Source organism: Antedon mediterranea, chromosome 2 (assembly GCF_964355755.1).
Source record: "Antedon mediterranea chromosome 2, ecAntMedi1.1, whole genome shotgun sequence".
Lineage (NCBI taxonomy): Eukaryota > Metazoa > Echinodermata > Crinoidea > Comatulida > Antedonidae > Antedon > Antedon mediterranea.
In genome coordinates, this window is record NC_092671.1 from 11,247,018 (window position 1) to 11,268,312 (window position 21,295).

General features: G+C 31.6%; 1 protein-coding gene across 2 annotated transcripts in view; it reads left to right on the forward strand.

Moving 5' to 3' along the window:
• Nucleotides 1-14,941, forward strand: part of LOC140039636 (RYamide receptor-like) — a 29,127-nt gene extending 14,186 nt beyond the window's left edge. The window contains exons 1-2 of one of the 2 annotated variants that reach the window (XM_072085255.1): nt 3,258-3,322; nt 13,318-14,941. In XM_072085255.1, coding sequence (XP_071941356.1) covers nt 13,344-14,480 — 1,137 coding nt within the window. In that variant the 5' untranslated portion in view covers nt 3,258-3,322; nt 13,318-13,343 and the 3' untranslated portion in view covers nt 14,481-14,941. Of the gene's footprint in view, nt 1-3,257; nt 3,323-13,317 lie in introns of those variants that run through there. The other variant, XM_072085256.1, reaches the window with a different exon arrangement.
• Nucleotides 14,942-21,295: the final 6,354 nt, after the last annotated feature.

The window sequence follows — 21,295 nt, forward strand, 5'->3', positions numbered from 1 at the left end:
TTCTTCTCTTTTATTATTAAATGTCATTTAAATTCCGGGGTTTCTTCCTTGAAATAATATTGTGCCTATAATGACGTGTCTTAATTTTTAATTGAATTTCTTCATGATTGCCCAGTAAATGTATCTTTTATTAAGTACAGTCATATTAAAATTTAGTACATTTTCATGTTTATTTTTTATGAAGAATTCGCATCAAATTGAATTGTTGTCCATCCGTTAAAACTCATTCATTGGTAAAAATCAGTAACAGTAAATGCGACAAGAATAAGATTACAAGAAATGCATATGTGCAGTAAATGGAACTGAAAATAATAAATGTTGGCGACGACTTACAAAAGAGAATGAAATGAGCAATGGTGTAAAACTTCAATAATATTTAACATGAAAAAAAACAGAAAAGGCATTGGATAAAAGATTATAGTTTTATTAGGCCTATTAACCTATTCATTTTTTTTTTTACACAATCGAAATTAGAACGTATAGGCCTACTGTATAATTGAAAATATCAGAATTAATATTAGGCCAAAATACTAATAATCTATTATTAGATATTAAATTATGCTTTCAAATGCGTTATTCATGTATTTTTTATATAATGTATGAATATGATATATTTGTATACCAGATTGAAGTGAACAAAATGTTATGGGATTTCATAATGAATAAATCATAGACCAGATGAGAATACTAAATAATAAATAGAATTATAATTTAGGTGAATTTTATTACACATTGCAGGTAACATAATTTAGAATTTGTAATAATGACAAAATTGAAGAAAAGAAAGATCACACGATAGGCTATTATTATAATGATTTCATTGTACTCATAAATCTAGACTTGCCGCACGTCTGTATTTATTGTCTTTTTTATGTTAGTCCACAATTCGACGTTTCGATTTTTGTCAGAAAAGTTTACAAGCTCAAGTAGTATACACGTATGAAACGCCATATGTGCGAAAATATTTTTCTTTTTACTAATATTAGGTCAAAACTCCGTCTGGAACCCAGCCTATCATAAATCAAACGTCTCCCTGAATACAACTCACAATGATCATGATACGCACACACGCACGAGTTTACGAGTCATCTTTCTTGAGTCAATATACTCAGTATCAGTATTTAAACAGTTTAGAGAATATGGCGAATCACAAAGTAAAGCGTGTAGAATTAATGTTATCAGATATATTTTCATTATTTTTTTTTCGAATAATACTGTTGATTCAATGTATTGTTGAGTTGTGTAAATGTTGACTGTGTTTACCGTTTGGAGGGAAAGAAAATGTTTATAATGATATCCGTTTTGGATATACTGTACTGCTAACCTATACTTGTAACTTTACTTGTTCTATGTATTTTTTAAAATCTTTTTATCAAAATCAATACTGGATTTTACAATCGGGTAAAAATGTTTTACATTGTGGTTCTGCCTTAGATACAAAAAAAATCGAAAAAAGAATGTTTTATGGAAAGAAATGAGATCGATATTTCTTTAAAGAAAGTAATTGTTCTATTATATTCTATAAACGTTTTTATATGGCGCCCTATAAAGTACAGAGTGCCTACCAATACTACAGTAGTAAATAATTAAGACGTTTAAAAAAAGGTGCCGACGAGTTCATTTTACTAAGGGTATAGCGGGGTATTGTTATATTTATATTCATACCCCAAAGGCATGCCAGTTAGGAACGATATATATTATTTATATAATATTTTATTCTTTATTTGTCACAATTATTAATATGTTACAACAATTTGATTACATTGTTTCTAATAATTACAGTACCTTATAGTCTTAGAAAATACATACTCGTAATTTGAGCTATCTGACTAAGCAGCATTAATTTATCTAAATGACATTAATAATCAAGTCGACAGTCGGTACCCAAGTTCTAATTTCATGAATACTTGCGTCATGCTAAACTAGGTCATTGATTTAATATCGATTAAGTAATGATAACGATTAGAAATCTATGATAAACGTATAACTATACTAATCGGTGGTTCACATGAATCCAATTCATTCAATCTGGAGGCTATCGTGTAAATAGAACTCCGTATCAATAATAACAAAAGTTTAAAAATACATGTCGCAATGACATCTGTTTTGTCATTACTTACAAAAGAAGAATTATGTGTTTTCGGAGGTGTTTCGCTGCGCATGGCTAAAAGCTTTGCCGTCAGAGATGACACAAAGTGTCTATTCTGAACCCAAAGGCTGTGTTTAGCCTCTGATCTTATTAAACCGCCTGTCGCGTTAAATCTATAGTCACATTCCGTTAACTTATGAAGAATCACACGTATAATATGCGCATTCCATAATTAAAATATTGATAAATGCGCACTGCTTTCCATATATACTGAATTATTATACATTTTAATAAAACATGCGATTACATCCATGCAGAACATTTTAAATGACACTTTAGTATGTTTGAAGTATTATAGAAAGCCGCTACGAGTGTTTCCACGCACACAAGTACCGCTCTCGAACGATCAAGTCATGTGAAACGATTATTCCTGTCACAATCTAAGCACCGCTTTTCAATAATTCAAATCAAGGAAGAAGAGTAATTAGTCTTCCCTGATTAAAGTAATGTTTTTGCTGCTGCATTATCTTTGATTATGGAGGCTTCATACATACATTTATTTATATCTTTCAATATTAATAATTAAAGTAACATTTAAAAAAAATGCTTTTTAGCCCACAAAAATGAATCTCTAAAAGAGTTAAAGGTGACATTCTGTCTGATTTAGAGACTTGCTGTACTACTTACAGAAATTAGTGATAAAGTGATTTAGAAAGAAACGAAACTTTTAGTTAATCATTTAGAGACGTAAATCACACCTTAATATCACAGTTTTTTATGCATTTGTGTAATTATCATGTACCGTACTTTTTGGATATATAGTGACCTTATGACCAAAAAAAAAATTATTGGTTTTATGTTGTACATTTCCAGACAATACAATTTATGTGAACTTAACTTCTTTGTACGCCCACTAAACACATCAAGAACAAGGAAAAGGTCTCAGTACAGTCCTAGTACAGATAAATGATAATCGTTAAGGAATTAAAACAAGAAGGTATAGGAATTTATGACAGATAAATCGGCGCAGCTTGAAGATCTTTTCTGAATGGTCGAATAATGAAACGATTCACTATAGAGGGCGCATGGCGGCGTTCTATTCGCCATGTTTTTTTAGCTTTGAAGTATTAAATGTGTTAGCACTGCAGAGTACTGTCAGTTACGCGATGGACTGACCACGGACTGACACGGACGTCTTGCCTATGTCTTAACTACATCTGCTTAATAACCTAGGTAAGCATATATATGTTATATTTAAGTTTACATTTTTAGACAACGGGAATGACATTTTCTTAAATCGATGCATGGTCGCAGAAATTACACTTATAATCGTTGATTACTTTTAAGTTGTATTTACGTACATTGCCAAATCATTATTTCAGTTAATATACGGTAGGAGTAATCAAATGTGAATTTTTCATTACAGTATGAGCGTGTGTCTAATACTTTTATTTAAATTACAGAAGGTTAAATGCCCTGAAGGCAATGTTAAGTAATACAATAATATCTAGTTTCTTATAACCGGTGTCAGAATACGGTCAATTTGTTAATATTATTAGGTGTACGCATCATCATTGTGTCGAAAATAAAAGTAATAATAATAATAATAATATACATAATATTGTATCCATAATTTCCCATATATAATATAACCACTACAACTGTGTATCAGGATTTTTGTTAGAAGTGAGGTAAATAGTAGGCCTATTACCATAACTGCGAAATCTTTCTAACGTAACGTAGCACTGTAAACTGTACATGCAGGTCTATGTTTACAAATATTCATATGTTGTATACCCCTGACAAAATAGGTTACTTAAATATGCTATTTTAATGTCACTTAATTCACTTTGGATTGAAAAACGCTAATTTACAACAAAACATATAGTCAAATTAGCTGCCAGCTATTGGGTTTTTGGTTGAATCTAACCGTTTATTTTGTCATTTTATAAGTGAAAACATTTGTTCGTGTTTCTACGGGAGTGATTAACTTTGTTGAAACAAAATAGCCTATTCAAAGTCTGATTCAAAGTCTTTAAATCATAAACTGATCTAAGCAGATTTATTCTACTTAAAATTTCAAGCACTTCCTAAACCTTTTTTTTCCTTTCCATTTGCATTAAGAACGAGTATATAAATGTAGTTTTTATTATGTACATGCTATACTTTTTATTGTCTACATGACGTGCTTCGATATAACTTGGAACAAATCAATCATTAATCAAACACAAGTAAATACACCCAGGAAACTAACATCGATAATAAACTCAATGGCATAAAAATTTGTTTAAAATCATGTCATAATGAGGCTTAGAAGGAGAATCCCAGTTTTCTTAAACATGAATATAAAATGAAGATTAATTAAATCAGACTTTTAATAGGTTATTTTGTAGTTTCAATCACGTTAATCACTTCCGTAGAAACAAAAAATGTTTTCACTTATAAAATAACAATAATAAATGGTTAAATTCAACCAATTTGACCCATTTTTGCTTTAAATTACAGGTTTTTCAGGCGAATAAATTTTGTTTAGATCCAATTTTTGGTCAAAGTGAATAACTATTGTGTGAGATCAAAATGGCATATTTAACAAACAAAATTTGAAAAATAATTTTTTAAATCTAGCAGTTTAATCATCCAATAACTTCCAGCATAACGTAATATAACACATATCGTAGCTGTGTTTCCAATGAAACCGATAACTTTGCTAACACCCTTAAAGTTTATAGATATTTATCTAAAACTTAAACAGTATTAAGTTATTGTCTTTTATTGTAATGGTTTCTTCCATTTCAACTATAAATTATTTGAAATTCACGGACATGGCTTGTGACATAATTATTAATAAAGTCAGGGAAGATATTTTGTTGAAAGTAATAAGAAGTTCGTTTCAATAGTGGTTGCTGATAATTGGTGAGATTTACATGAAATACAAGATTATCATGAAAATACAGTTCTTTAAATTAATAACTATCGTTCAAAACGTGGCCGCAGATAAGAATGTGATTATTGAAACGGAGAGACCATCAGGATTATCAAGAGATACACGTAGAAAGAAATTTAGCCAGCTCGAGTAGTATAATTGATCGGTGACTTTAAAATTGTTTCAGTTACTAGAGTAATAATCATTCCATGCCCAAAGGCTTTGCCGCTAATCGCAATATTAAACTAAGGCACATTTTTTGTACAATATAAGTCGGCATTCTTTCACTGTAGAAAAAATATATTTTGAAAAATGTGTCTTTTTTATCATGTATAACATACACCTAATATATTGACCGTAATTATTATTTTTGTTTCTTTAATGCCATGATGGACTATACGAGCTCAGTATATACTGTAAGTCTAAAATAAAAAACCAGAAATATTAAGCCTGAGCTCATATCAATAAATCAATCAATCCATTAATACAAGTTTAACCAACATGAAATAATTATGTAAATATTAAATTGAAAAAATTTAATAATTTATCACTTAACGTAACTTACTTGAATGGAGAATGTTGAGAAAATACGATTAATCAATACTGTACAACCGCACTGAACCAAAGATAGATTATATAGATGACTATTGTAGGTTACGGTACGCGTTACACATTATTCTTATTCATTTGGTGTGCTAGGTAGGCCCCTGTGTTTGGGTAATAGGCCTCTTATTCGACCTAGAGCAAAGGTATAGTTGTAACCTTCTCAGTATACAATTCCAAGCATTTTACTATTCCATGCACCCCTATAAACTAATGACTCTGCGATGTGATAACAATTAGTGTATAACAGCTCGCACAAGCTCTTTCTCTTTTATAGATTATTAAATCATAGACATTTTTGGTGGTTCATCAAATATAATAATATTAATATACATTATTATTTAAGATGACGGTCATTAAATCCAAAAATTTAAAAAAAAATACATTGCTTGTATAATTTTGATTGATTTACAGACATTTCATAATCTGTTATTGGCTACGATTGTTATTATGATCCATTCAAATTTTCATTTTACTAAATCAAATTTTACTCAGCACAGAAAATGAATCAATGACTGTACATTACATATTATATCTACTTAAGATAGCAATTGGACAATAAATTTAAATCTTCTCGATTCGCCGGTGATTAGAAAAAAATATTCTATTAGAGTAGAATTAAAGATGTTACTCGTAAATCCTTATAACGTAATTTGAAAAAAGAAAGTATAATACATTTTGTTCAAACTTAGATTATCCCGACCGACATAACAATGGTGATGTACTGATTAATTGAAATCATAGGTATGTGTATACGGAGGGTTGACTCTCTCTATAGTTATACCTCATAATTGAAACAGAATACATGTAGGTATTCAACCATACGTCTGACACTTTGTCGCCGCCCACAGTAGTGGAGCTGTAGCTTGGTGGTAAACTTGCTTGCCCTCCAATCCCAAAGGTCCGAGGTTCAATCCTGACCTAGGGTTGTAACTCTTTCAACTCCACTCACATAAATGAGACGATCAGTTATAAAATAGTTTATCCATCCTTTAATTGATAAGTTTTTTGCTCGCTGTTTGATCTGTATGAAAAAAAAAGACTCTCACAAAATACCATCTCGCATTTCATATAAATCTTTCCAAGCAAGTTGTTGCAAATTACTGAGTTGTTTCAAATTACTGAATTATTTTTTTGGTATTTCTGATACACCCAAAATGGAAAAATCTATCGTTACGTAATACGTCAAAAGTCACCATTTTTGCTTAAATTACTTACTCGAAACGTTCTATTGGGATTAAAATTACATTTACAAAATGTTGAAAACAGTCTTGAAACTGAGAAGATTGATGATTAAGATTATTTCATCGTCCTATTTCAATCAATCCCTAACAGCAGTGTTATTTCGACAGGTTTTAATCATTAGATACCAATGCAGCAGATAGTGGCAGATATTTTTATCTTAGCAGCTTATAAATTGTGAACTTTAATTAAACTTGTTTCCACCCAAGTTTCAAATTAATTATATTAATGTTAAAATGCAGAATTTTTTGTAAATGCTTAATCCTAATTGAATCAATCTAACTTTCTTCCAAGCTTCTCAAACGCTGGCAAGCAAAAAAACTATGTTGACGTCATCAGTCCCTTCTTGAATGACGCACCCTGGGTATCTTGGTTCCCATTTGGACGCTCTACGCGACAATAATTTGTCCAATCACAAGCGATGTATCATCATGTCATTTTTGATTGGTTAACTCACTTGCATTGCATTTAATTACGTCGTTAGAGAACCAAGCTTTTTATAGGTTTAAATGGAACTTACGATTGAATATGTGAGTGCGTGCCTATTATATAAGACAGGCATTAATTCCTATGATCAAGCGCAACATGTAACAACTTAACCAGAATTTGGGAAAAACGGAACTAAAGTATTACGAAGTTTGTAGGATTAACGATCAAGGTTTCGAGAAAAGAATCGATTTTCCAAATGTTTTTCTCATCAACATTCACGTGAACACTTTTACATATGAAGATTATACATTTATTATTTAATTTATATTTTGCTATTATAGTGTTTTTGACAGTACTGTAGCGTTATATAATCAATAATAATCGGTTCAAGCCCGGCCCAGTCACTGCAGTGTTGAGTCCTTGAGCAAGATTCTTTATCCACATTGTTCCTCCTCCCCACCCAGGTGATAGAAATGGGTACCGGTATGTAAAAAGTACTGGGAAGGTAAATCAGACTCGTTTGTGCGGGAGGAGTGGCGTACCCCCACAAACATACACACTTAGTGGAGTCTGGCCCAAACGCTAAGGAAATGGAGATGGGCACCACGGCCGTTAGCACGAGCTTCGGTTTCGACTTTACCTTTACCTTATATAATCAATTCAGGTTTGTGTACGTAAGAGTATTCGTATACAAAGATTTACATTTAATTATAATTCCTGCTGGAATGTGTGTTCAGCCACAAAGTATTTATGTTTTTAGACATACTTTCTAATCGTAAAACTATTCACATCACATATACAATCTCTAATACACACTGTTTAAGTACTGTACAGAGTAATATTAGCTTAGACTTGACACGATAAAATATCAAAAACGCAATTTCAGTCTAGCGTTGCGCAATGCGTGAAAACGGAAAGTCCTCAATGACGAGAATCGCGTGGTTTAATAATTGTGGTGATCATATTTTTATTTATTTCATGAAAATAACTTCGCAAACTCAGCAATACTGTCGGCGCAACGTGTGAAACCGAAAAGTCCCCAATGACGAGAATAAACGTGATTTTATTATAATTTTCAATTAAAATATATTGTAGTGTGGATTGTTAGTGTCATCTCAGAGGTGGCATGTTTTCATACGGGTGCTTTGTTTAATCACGCCTTGAAAATATATTTTTAAATTAAAATGATACAGTAACTTATTTCAGTGGACATGTTACAGATCATTATAAAGCGTCTTATTCTTACTGTATGGAATAAAGTCCATTAATTGAGTCTTTACTAGATATTTTTACACTGAAGTAGCTGTTACCCGGCTATAATTACAAATAGGCTTCTGTAATGATGATAACACACTTCTGAAACCTAATAAAACGTTTACAAAATAATAAATACACCACACGAAACAATTCAAAATACATCAACAGCAAACTGGGCAAGTACGTAGGCTAGTAATAATGTTTACTGTTAATTACAACAACAGTATAACAGCCTACCAAAATATACCAGTTCAATGTATTCTGTATTTACAGTGAAGCTTCTGTCAATAATAACAAAATATCATTACTGGATTCTAAAACGATTGGTAATGGTGAATGAATATTATCTTTATCAGATAATTCGCTCTACTCTGACGTAAACTGTACTTATAAGTACATTTGAGAACATCTATGAGAACGAACCCTCTTTTCTCCCTGACGCTTGCAACACAATCTCTATTTTAATATTAACCTAATTGTGATCATTTAGGTCTAGTGTTTCTATACTTGCAATTTACAGTTATTTCAAATATTTGAATAATTTTCAGAAACGTATTCAAATTCAATAATTATAATTATGATACTGTTTTCTGAAGTTCTTTCGCAACTTAAATAAATTTCTCTTTAAAATACACAAAACACCATCACCATAGCCTTGATAGATCCGCCAAAGATAAGTATAAAAATTCAGTTCCCTGCTGACATTTCATTTTTTGCAATAATATAACCAATACAATTTTAGGAAAGTATATATGCCGCTGCGATTAGGAGCAAGAAAAAACAATTTAGAAATGTTATTTTCTATATGAATTCCGCGCTGCTGATAACAAAAGTGCCGAGATGAATGAATCGACGATCAGTGTCCTTCATATCTTCAAGACTCTCTGGTCACATAAGTGCCGGTACACTTTATCTCTTTTATACCGTTTTCTAAAGGTTGGTTTCCATAGGTCGCAACACAAGAAGACAAACATGCACGCAAGTAATTTACCAACTACAAACGATCGCTATAATTAGGAATTGACTACACCAAAGTGTTTATACAGAATTATCTTCATGAGAAAAAATGGTGTTTTAAGGGAGATATTGCTAATACTAATACTAATACAAGAGAGGCCTACATGTAAGCCTACGGTACTGATTTTTAAAAAGAGGGCGCAATCCGTGCACGCATGTAGATGAGGTCAAAATAGCTTGTTTATAGATTTAGGCATCCAGAAGACCATGGAGAAATAAGTTAGTTAACTTATTTCTCCATGAGCAGACAGACACAGTTTTCCAGTACATTGTTACACCACGTGTGCGATTGTGTAATACGAATTTTCTTACTCACGTGTCTTTTCCCCAACATAGATTGTTTGTAGAATTTATGTGATAGGAATGGCCAACAGACGTCTAAAATCCAACAAGTGGGTATAGAATCATAACAAACCGTTTTGAGCGCTAATTTCATTACGGTCAGTGCCTTATCAATGTTTAAATGTAGGTCCCTATAGAGGTAAAAAGATGTTCTTTATTTACGTTTTCGGGTAACAACAATTTAAATAGAGTAGAACAGCAGAAAGGGGCTTAAAACATTGTCTCCTTAATAGGGGGTTTCGCGAGAAAAACAACAAGCATTATTATATAACAAAATGAACAATAATTGATCTGTCAAGAAATTGAGAATTCAAAATCTGCAGCTAACGTTTCCGCAATGAAACTGTCGAGCCAGAGCATTTATCGTGATTATATCTAAAACTAAAAAAAATCGAAATTAATTTAATCATTTGGTCTGCTTTGTTGTATTTGTGATGGATAAAAATTTTTCCCTTTAATAGTGGTTGAATCAGACATCTGTACTTTTATTATGGGTATCATCTGATTAGGCTTGACCGTATAGTGTTAAAACAGATATTTCCCTCGTTTCGTAGGAAAGTTTCCCAGTTCTACTCTACAAAATTGTTATAGCTTTTTATAACTGCATACAAAAATCATATCGATACGTGACCCGAGTATATACAATTTTAGTGAGCTTTATCCAGTCTCGGTAGAACTAATCTAGGCCTGTCAGATTTCATAAAAATAAATAATAAGTGTTTTAATTTTAGATACAAGTTTGAGAAATTGTCCAGTTTTATTCAAATTGTATCAGATTTCCAATTGTTTTGGAAAAAAATCTAATTACTTTTGTTCGGTCTATGACATTAAAGAATTGATTCATCTGTAACTTATGTATTTTCATTAATATTTCACTTTCATTGTAACAATGTTTCTGCTGGGCAAATTAATTAAAAGATTTCAACACACAATACGCAGATGTACAGATAATCCAAGTTGAAATCTATAAAATTGTAAAATGCGAAATGTCAGTGTTACTCAAATCTCTTAAATTGCGTTACAGTGTTACCTGTTGAGATTGATAATGGAAGAACGGCTTTGTTTCCCATTTTCAGTTTCAGTAAGTATCATTATAGCGTATAGAAAGAAAATTCGCCGATCAAGATGTGATTATATTCTCCGCTTGGTAATTGTAGATTTACAGCTCCCTTTAGAGGCAAGTAAAGTCGTCGGAAGTTGCTGAAATGAAATGCGTGCTTAAAACAATAAACGAAATGGACTTAATGTGTACTATTCAACATCGTGAAGATAATAACAACGTAAACACGCTCAGTATCCACGATTTGTGGTTCTTAAAAGTCATTGCTGAGTGATGCCATTTTGTTTAAAAGATTGAATACTTGTCTACGTACTATACTTATAATTGCTACATTTAATATCCTTGGTGAAAATATTACGGGAGGGAAAACAGTTTAGTGTATAGTTTTAGAACTCAATTATTGATACAAAATATCACTATATCATACTTATTAAAGGTTTCAGTATAGTCAAATCAATATAATGGTTCCAACATAATAGAACAAATAAACTAATTAGTTAAAGCCCCATTCCCTACGTTTTTTAGATCTAATTTAAGATCACAAACTATATTTAATGTAAAAATAATACTATATGGTCCTATTGCGATAACTTTTTTCGTCTTTAAACGGTTAAAAATGTGAAAAATAAGTCGATTTTAATAATTATAGCGGCCCGCTATAAATCCCAAAATGCATTGCGCGCGGATTGATATTTTTGTTTTTCACCTGTAATTCGCCCACTTTTCGATCGATCGTGAGGCCAAAACAAATGGAAGACTCCCAACTTTTCAGCGAAAATATCGGGTTTTCCCCAATTTGTATCAACGGAGTCTGGCAAAAATAGAAAGACAATTAATGCAGCAACTATACAACGTCAGGCTAGGTATATAGCTAGCGTACGATGTTCGTACGTTACCGATGTTTACCAGCTAGGCCTAAAAAACTAAGCCTAGCCAGGCTAGGCCTAAGACCGTCCACGAGAGGTCGATCGCCGCGAGCTACTTAGGTAGTGCATTGTTTCTCACTTTTTATCATAATTTACCATAAAACGTACATTTAAGACAAGGAATGACATGGTTTAATGTTTTTAAAGTGATATACATGTATTATTTTCCAAAAAACGTCCAAAATTGCAGGGAAGGGGTCTTTAACATAACAACAAAAGGTTGATGACAATTAACCTTTAAATCCTTATTTATAGCTAAAGTTATTTCGTAATTCCATAGACAATTTTTTTCTACAGAATCTATATATAAATTATGCTTAATTCTGACATAGGCGAGCACAGTGGAAAAACTTCGGGGAAAATCTCCGCCTTGGATAAATACCTCATCTTTCTTAGATGTACCGCGAAACGTATATTTGATAACATTAGTTCTCATTATTACGATATTGTTTCATATTTCTATCTTAGGAAGATATTATAAAGAAATTTTGAAACAAAATTTCTGATTTCATCGGTAGATTTTTAACCGTACGCGGTAGAAGTAATTTCCGGGTTCACGGTGAGTTCACGGGTTCACCTTGCAACTTCCTGGTTTCAACTAAGTTGGACGTTAGTGGCGATAGCCATTTTAGATTTTGTTTATTTTCGGGCCGCGCGTATGAATGTACAGTAGTTAGCAAAATTAAACTGCAAATTAATAAAGATCAAATTAAATATATTCATAAAGCATCGGAGTAAATTGTTGGAAATAGTATATAAAATTACATCGAGAGAACTGATGATAAAACCTTTTGTTTTAAATAGAGTGAAACCCCGATAGCCGAGTTGTTAAGTAGGCTGGCAGGAATAACTGTGGGCTATCACGATTCCGTTAGGTGATACTTCTGCCCATGTTGCAAGCCGTCTAAAAACATCTCCCTTCTTGGGCCGAAACGGCCCACTGTGTCGCGGAAGTTACCCAGAATTGCAACTGACTATGTCTAGTTATATAGCTAAGGCCTACAGAGTAGTGAGACACCAATATGTGAACAAAATAACCCAAAGTAACAAGAAAAATAATATAACGACAAGTATTATTCATTCAACGTAGATCTCAATTCAAAGAAAATCGTGCTATAAAACACCTTTCACATAACATAAATGTATACTTCTACTGTAGCATTATTATCAGAGCCTTATATTATATAACGGAACCATACTACTGATAGTGATTGCAACCAAAGTGATCTAACATAACTACTTTGTGATGTTACACTATCGAGGATTAAACCAATCACTATGATTAGTAAGAACACATGTCAACTGCGGTACCAATAACTGCAGTGTCCCACACGTTACAGGGTAACTACCGTAATTATACTCAAAATCCAATGTATGTTTAAAATCTGTTTGGCTGCCGTATAATTCCATTCATTCTTTTTACTTTCAGATAGTTCATGAAAGAAAATTATAAAGATGGATCCGTACGAAGATATCGATTGTTCCTTAATATTCAATGGCTCAGCATACGAAGCCGAGTATTTAGTGTACTCGACAGGCGATAAGGTTAACATTATGTTTATTATGCCAATTTTTCTGCTCGTCGGTTTGGCGGGAAACGGTACATTCTTGTTTGTTACAATGAAAGTTCCAAACATCCAGACGGCAACAAATGGATATCTAGTAAATCTTGCCATTGCAGATATTCTGTTTCTGATTTTTGCGATCACCGAAAAGATTGTGTGCTTGATTGCTTCCCCTCTTGAAAGAGACAAGAGTGTACTCGGTATAGGCGGAACTGTTATCTCAGAGATGGCAATCAATTTGTCGTATTTTGCATCATTATTCTTTATAACACTTGTTACTGTTGAACGTTATTACGCGGTTTGTACGCCACATGCACGACAAGATACAAACAAAACTTCTACAATAAAAATCATAATAGCCTGGATAATTGCAGGCATATTAGCAAGTACTTTATTAGGCTCTGTTTTGGACAAAAATATCGTTTGCATCGTATGGCCAGACGAATATAATTATTTACCGCCGTATATAACAAAATACCATTTTTTAAAACCGTGGATGTCTATTTATGCAAACTTTCTGCAAGGTTTTCTTTTTATCATTTTGTTTGTGGTGAACACTGTGTTGTATTTCAGAATAGTATACACGCTTGGAGATCGATTACAACTAAACCGAGAAGATTATGCGTGTCTGAAAAGAGATAAGAACATGAAACTGAGAAATCAAATCACGAGAACTGTGATTATTAACGGATGCGCATTTTTCTTTTGCCTTGCTCCGTATGAATTTACGTCTATATTTTATGCCATATCGGAGATAAACAATCACGAGATTCTTGATGGTCCTCAACGCAAACGTTTGCAGTTTGTAGTGCGTGGTTTGGTGTACACCAACGCTATTGTAAATCCAATAATTTACGTATGTACAAGCCCTAGGTATCGCGAGGCATTCATTACGACCGTATTGGGTAGGAGGAACCAAGGAGACTTGGCTAATGCGAACTCATCAATAACGCAACAAACTCAGGGAGGCAGCATGCGAATAAAGCGAACACCACCACAGCAAACAACACAAGAGACAACGTGCTAAGTTTTCGAATGGAAAAATGAAAAAAACTTTTACGTTATTGAGGGCGCTATTCAAATACTGAAAACTATATAATTATAATACTATATAATTAAACAATTATTATTTTAAGTTGTGAAAATTACAAATAACAATAGATCCTTTAAAAGGAATGTATAAGTTGTATAGAAATTATTTAGTTTTTTTGTCTCCTTAAATTAATCATTTTATTTATACTGGAACAGAACTGATGTAATAAGTGTAATAGTCTGAATTTATTAACGATAGTAGAGTTAGAACGCTGGATCTTAAAAATAATGTAATTTAACAAGTCCTATTCCGTTACCCATGTTTTGAATATTAGAAACAACATTCAACTCTCTAAGACCAGACAACAGGGGGCTGGCCCTCATGTTCATTCCATTTTTTCAAAAATAAATTTTAAAGAATAAAACTTAATACGAAATGAACAATTTTCTATGAGATGGGCCACGGATACATTTTTCTGGCAAATTAGGGTGTAGGGTTTAAAGTAAGGTATTCAAAATGGTATGAAGTTTCGAGTCTGACCTGACCTCGATGTCTGGTTTAGGAGAGATACATACACATCGAATTACGACACAGGAACAAAAATGTTCATGTATATATCATATTTATATCATCCGTTTCAGTTGAGTGTTGTGTGCAATAGAATCATTATGTAATACAGTATATAGTATGACGTTATAGTGTGTGACCAGTCAGTAAGACTAGTCCCTAAATAACGCAATATTTGGACCGGGTTAGTGACACAGTTGTATTTAGTTGTACAGGAAAACGCAAATAAATCATTTAGTTAATATGATTTATTTTTTTACTTACAATCATTAGAAAACCATCATTGTTATTAATATTATCTGTATTGCACGTTGTAAAGGATTGACAATTTAATCAATTTTTAATAGTTGACATTCATGTTAAGAGGTCACAATCACATCCTCAACGCATACACAAGCTCCACATAAAGTGCTTTTTTGATGTTGAAAACTCAACATTATACAGGATTTGAACCAATGACCTTGGGATTGGTAGTCAACCATCGTAACCACCAAGCCACAACTTCACTCTAATACTACATTGCTCAGACAACAATATTCAAGAACAAACACTTTTCATCTTAAAATGTTCATAATCGCTTTCATCAACATAACAATTATTAATACATTTCTACAGGGAACATTATAATGGAATAATTATGACTATCACATCCTCTTATAAAAGGACGATGAACCTCATCAATAACAACATTAACCTACTGTACTGTTAACTTGTGTTTAAATTAATCACGTCTTTCTTCGGTTGCAATCAAGCAAAGGCCAAAGTGGCATACATACACTCACATTGGATTACATTTATATCTTTAGAAATATCATGATATCACAGTCAATTAGACCAGATATAGGCCTATTACGTATGTATACATGTTCGAACGTCACATAAGACAAGTTATAATCAAATTGCTAGTTTCAAAATTATACTATTTGTCGGGTTTGCCTATTTAAAGGGCAGCGGTATTTCAAAAGAGCTACACAATGGTTAGTTGCCTGTGGTGCAGATAATATTTCTAAAAGTGTCATTGTTAATTATAGAAATGAAACATGGGATACATGTATAGCATTCTATTAATAATTATATCTTGGGACATTTCAGTAAACATTTACAAAATATTTTATCAGACATTCACATTATAATTTATCATTGACCTACAGTATACTGCAACAGAATGACCATCATCCTACAATTCATTATCAGTTCAATCATCGAAATCAGTAGCAACATTCAAATGTTTCTTATCAAAATCTTAATATTACATTTTATCAATCATTATTATTTTCCTTATTCCAGCTTTCTCATCGTCATCATTGTCATCGTCATCATCAACATCACATATTCTGTCATTCTCTCTTCATTATTCCAGTTTATCATCGTTATCATCATCTTCGTCAACAATCACAATAAGTTTTCTTCAAAGTAATGATCACAATCATGTCAACACCGATATCATTATCAATATTTTATTTATCATTAAATTCTTTGTTATCACCAGGTCAACAATCAATATAAGCATATCCGTTATTAAACACACACTTATCAACATTTTAACATCATCGTACTGTATCATCAATATAAATGACAATTATAATTATACTCATTATTAAACTAATTATTATCATTGCATCATAAATATTAAAAACAATAGAATATTCATCAATAAACTAATTATTAACAACATCAACGCAATATCAATAATAAATTCATTGTTATTATCATCTTAACATATATTCAACAGCGTCTTCATCATAAACTGATTCCTATCAAAATGGTAACATCATCGATCATAAATATCAACAATAAGAAATCCAATCATAATCACCATCATATCATCAAATATCAACAGCGTCTCCATAATGAAATTCATTCTTATCATCATTTTAACATCATCGATGATAAATATTAACAATAGAAAAATTTATCATTAAACTAATTCTTATCACAATTTTAACATCATCGTAGCATCAATATCAACAGCTTCTCTATCATTACATTCATTCTTATCACAATTTTAACATCATCATATCATAAATACCAACAGTTTCTCCATCATTACATTCATTCTTATCACATTTTTAACATCATCGTAGCATCAATATCACCAGCTTCTTTATCATTACATTCATTCTTATCACAATTTTAACATCATCGTAGCATCAATAACAACAGCTTCTCTATCATTACATTCATTCTTAGCACCATTTTAACATCATCATATCATGATCAATAACAACAGCTTCTCTATCATTACATTCATTCTTATCACATTTTTAACATCATCGTAGCATCAATAACAACAGCTTCTTTATCATTACATTCATTCTTATCACATTTTTAACATCATCATATCATGATCAATAACAACAGCTTCTCTATCATTACATTCATTCTTAGCACCATTTTAACATCATCATATCATGATCAATAACAACAGCTTCTCTATCATTACATTCATTCTTAGCACCATTTTAACATCATCATATCATGATCAATAACAACAGCTTCTCTATCATTACATTCATTCTTATCACCATTTTAACATCATCGTAGCATCAATATCAACAGCTTCTTTATCATTACATTCATTCTTATCACATTTTTAACATCATCGTAGCATCAATAACAACAGCTTCTCTATCATTACATTCATTCTTATCACATTTTTAACATCATCGTAGCATCAATATCAACAGCTTCTTTATCATTACATTCATTCTTATCACATTTTTAACATCATCGTAGCATCAATAACAACAGCTTCTCTATCATTACATTCATTCTTATCACCATTTTAACATCATCGCAGCATCAATAACAACAACTTCTCTATCATTACATTCATTATTATCACAATTTTAACATCATCGTAGCATCAATATCAACAGCTTCTCTATCATTACATTCATTCTTATCACCATTTTAACATCATCGTAGCATCAATATCAACAGCTTCTCCATCATTAAATTAATTCTTATCACCATTTTAACATCATCAATGAAAAATATCAACAGCTTCTCTATCATTTAGTTATTACCATTTTATATTACAATCACGGCATCGTCAATATCAACATCAACTCATTTGTATCACGATGTTAACAACATCGCATTACCAGTTTTCATCAACAAAATCATTCTAATTATTATCTTAACATCATCAACAACATGGTTGTTATTATACTCATTCGTATAACTATCTTAACGCCATCGATTATAAATCTCAACAATAGCAAATACATCATAGACTATCATAATTTTAACATCATCATATCATATTATTATCATCGGTATCACTATTAACAGCACCTTCCTCATTAACTCATTCGTACACCATATTATTAACACAATGTCATCAATATCATCAGGAATGTCATATTCATCATTAGAATCATTCTTATCACAATTTTAACATCATCGCATCACAATTATTATCATTATCATCAATGATACTATCTTCATTATTACACTTATTCTTAACAACACCGTCTCGCTAATATCTTCAATATTATTATAGAATAGTCATTATTAATTTAATTACTATTATGGCAATCTTAACAACATCATCATCAACAGACACCATAATCAAGAGCAACAATCTTAATTGTTAATTAACTTACTCTTATCATCATCATCAACCACGCCTTCCTCTACATCAACAAGACTCTTTATAACATCACAGCCATTTTTGTTATCATCATAAAGATCATTAATTTCACTCTCATACATCTTCGAATCATCAGAATCATTATTGTCATCATTTTCCTGATAATCTTCCTATCATTATTATTGCTGTCATCATTATTATTGTCACCAATACCATCATCTTGCTCATCTTCAATGTCAATATTAAAGTCATGTTTAACAACAGCAGCATCGTCAATGTTAGTGCAATACCTATCATCACTAATTGTTATATTATCATCACTAAAAACATCATAACATTAAAAATATTACAAAATTCATTTTCTCAGCAGTCATCAAAAACATTCAGTTAAAATCAATATCATTACATTTATCAATAACAAAGTCATTAATCATCATGTCAATGTCAACCTTTTTCATCTTCATCAAAAGTAGCATTAATCATAATCAGCAATCATCATCATCACCCCAATAATCATCCTCATTACAATAATAATCTCCCACTTTGTCGTCATTCCCATGTACTCACTGAATAACAAACTATATCATTATTATTGGCATAATGATGTGTAACGTACAGTACCTGAGAGATATTACCATATTTGACAAATAAAACGTTTCATAACCTCGACGAAATCAACATCAAAATTACTGTAAATAATTAATGACATAGTAACCTTTAATTACACATTCGAACTGTATAAGTTATTCAGCGAGGAGGACTAGAGTGTTTTAACAAATTAAAAAATGTAAAAAAAGAAAAGCCGATAACAACATGTATGAGAGATTTTTGGCTTAAGTATTCAATACATTATGAATAATTTGTATAGGTAATAAACAACACAATTATTAATTCATACCGAAACCTGTAGACAGAGTTGCTTCTTTCTGGAACGCGCTGTCAGCTAGGTATAATCACAGTTAAAAACACTAACTATAGTGGCGCTGTATGTTTTTTTAAACTGAGTGGGTTAAGAGTGGGCTGACCTAGATTAACTTAGAATTAAATAAAACTTCATAATTATTTGGATTTGAATATGTCTTTTAATATAATATCGACTAATCTAATGATATGAATGAAACTACTCACGGCTATAACATAATATGATATCCAACGAATATATCACCATCTCTGGTAGGCTTACACAAATCAAATCAATTCCATCATCGTCACCATCATTAACACTCACATCATCATCATGATCGTCCACATCATCATCATCATCATGGTCATCTTCCTGATCATCATCAACAACATCATTGTTCATCATTAGTTATCAACATAAATATCAACAATTGATATCGAGAATAACCATTAGATCTAATATAATGGCATTATTATATTCAATATTACTATCACGACCAACAATAAACAGAAACACGACCATTACAATTAATGGCAATTTAAATTATTAACATAGTTTTAATTATCAATGTTGTATCGAGTGCCAACACATTTATCATTATCATACGTTATCGATCATCATCAATATGGATCGTCAGTGTCACTAACATCATTATTATTTTTTTCACAATATTTTCTATCACTCATAACCAATTGAATAATCATTATCATCTTGACGTCATAATCAACAACATACAAAACAACAACAAAATTATTATCAAATTATCATCATTTACTCATCATCATGCTCAACACCATTCTCATTATTCTCTCTGACAAAAAAAACCATAAAATAGTTTTATTAACATTATCATTGGCAACTGTTTTAACATTTATCATCACTATTAACAGTCATTATCAGCAATATCGTTAATTATTAAGCTAGGACGCAACTCAAGGACGTACACGCGAGTTACCCAATGACAAGTGACAGTTCGAATAATTCATCGCTTGTGATTGGTCAAATCACTTGTTGCGTCTCTGAGAACCACCCGTTAAATACAAACAGTAGTTGACTATTCTCTTATTAGATTATACTGTACAGCCTTATAACTACATATAATAATGTTACAACAATCTATGTTTATTGTCAACACAAGTACAATTCATATATAAATTTGTTAATAATGCAATACATTATAATAAATATTATTGTTCAATTGTGTAAATTACCCTGGCATTACTAACAATAATAATTGATTGTATCCAATATTGATTTCCTTATAGAATGTGTTATGTGTTGAATAAAATTAATCGTTTTCCTCAACAATGTTGTTTTAATGCGGTATTTGTTTTCGGGTTTTAATGCTGATTATTCGATATTTATAATATACACATTTAAAAATAATAGAGCGTTTCAATTTGCGACGAAACTACCGAGTTACGTCGTACATTACGGTAATACATTGTGCGCATGCGGGGACATTATGACGTGCTTTCTTTCCCTTTCCGGAACAATGATTACACGGTCCTCGGTAGTTGCAAATAGAAATCTTCCGTTAATTTTATAATAGTTATAAGGGGAACACTGTATTCAAATGCTTTTGAAGGCTATATATAGACAATCGCCTCATTGCTTGTCCCGCTCGCGATTTTTGTTTTGAAGTTGGGGACCCCTTAGTGAAAGGAAAAAATAAAGCACGTCCCGCACCCTACACCGTCGAAACATGTTTTGTTTTGTTTTTAATTCAGTCGTATATTA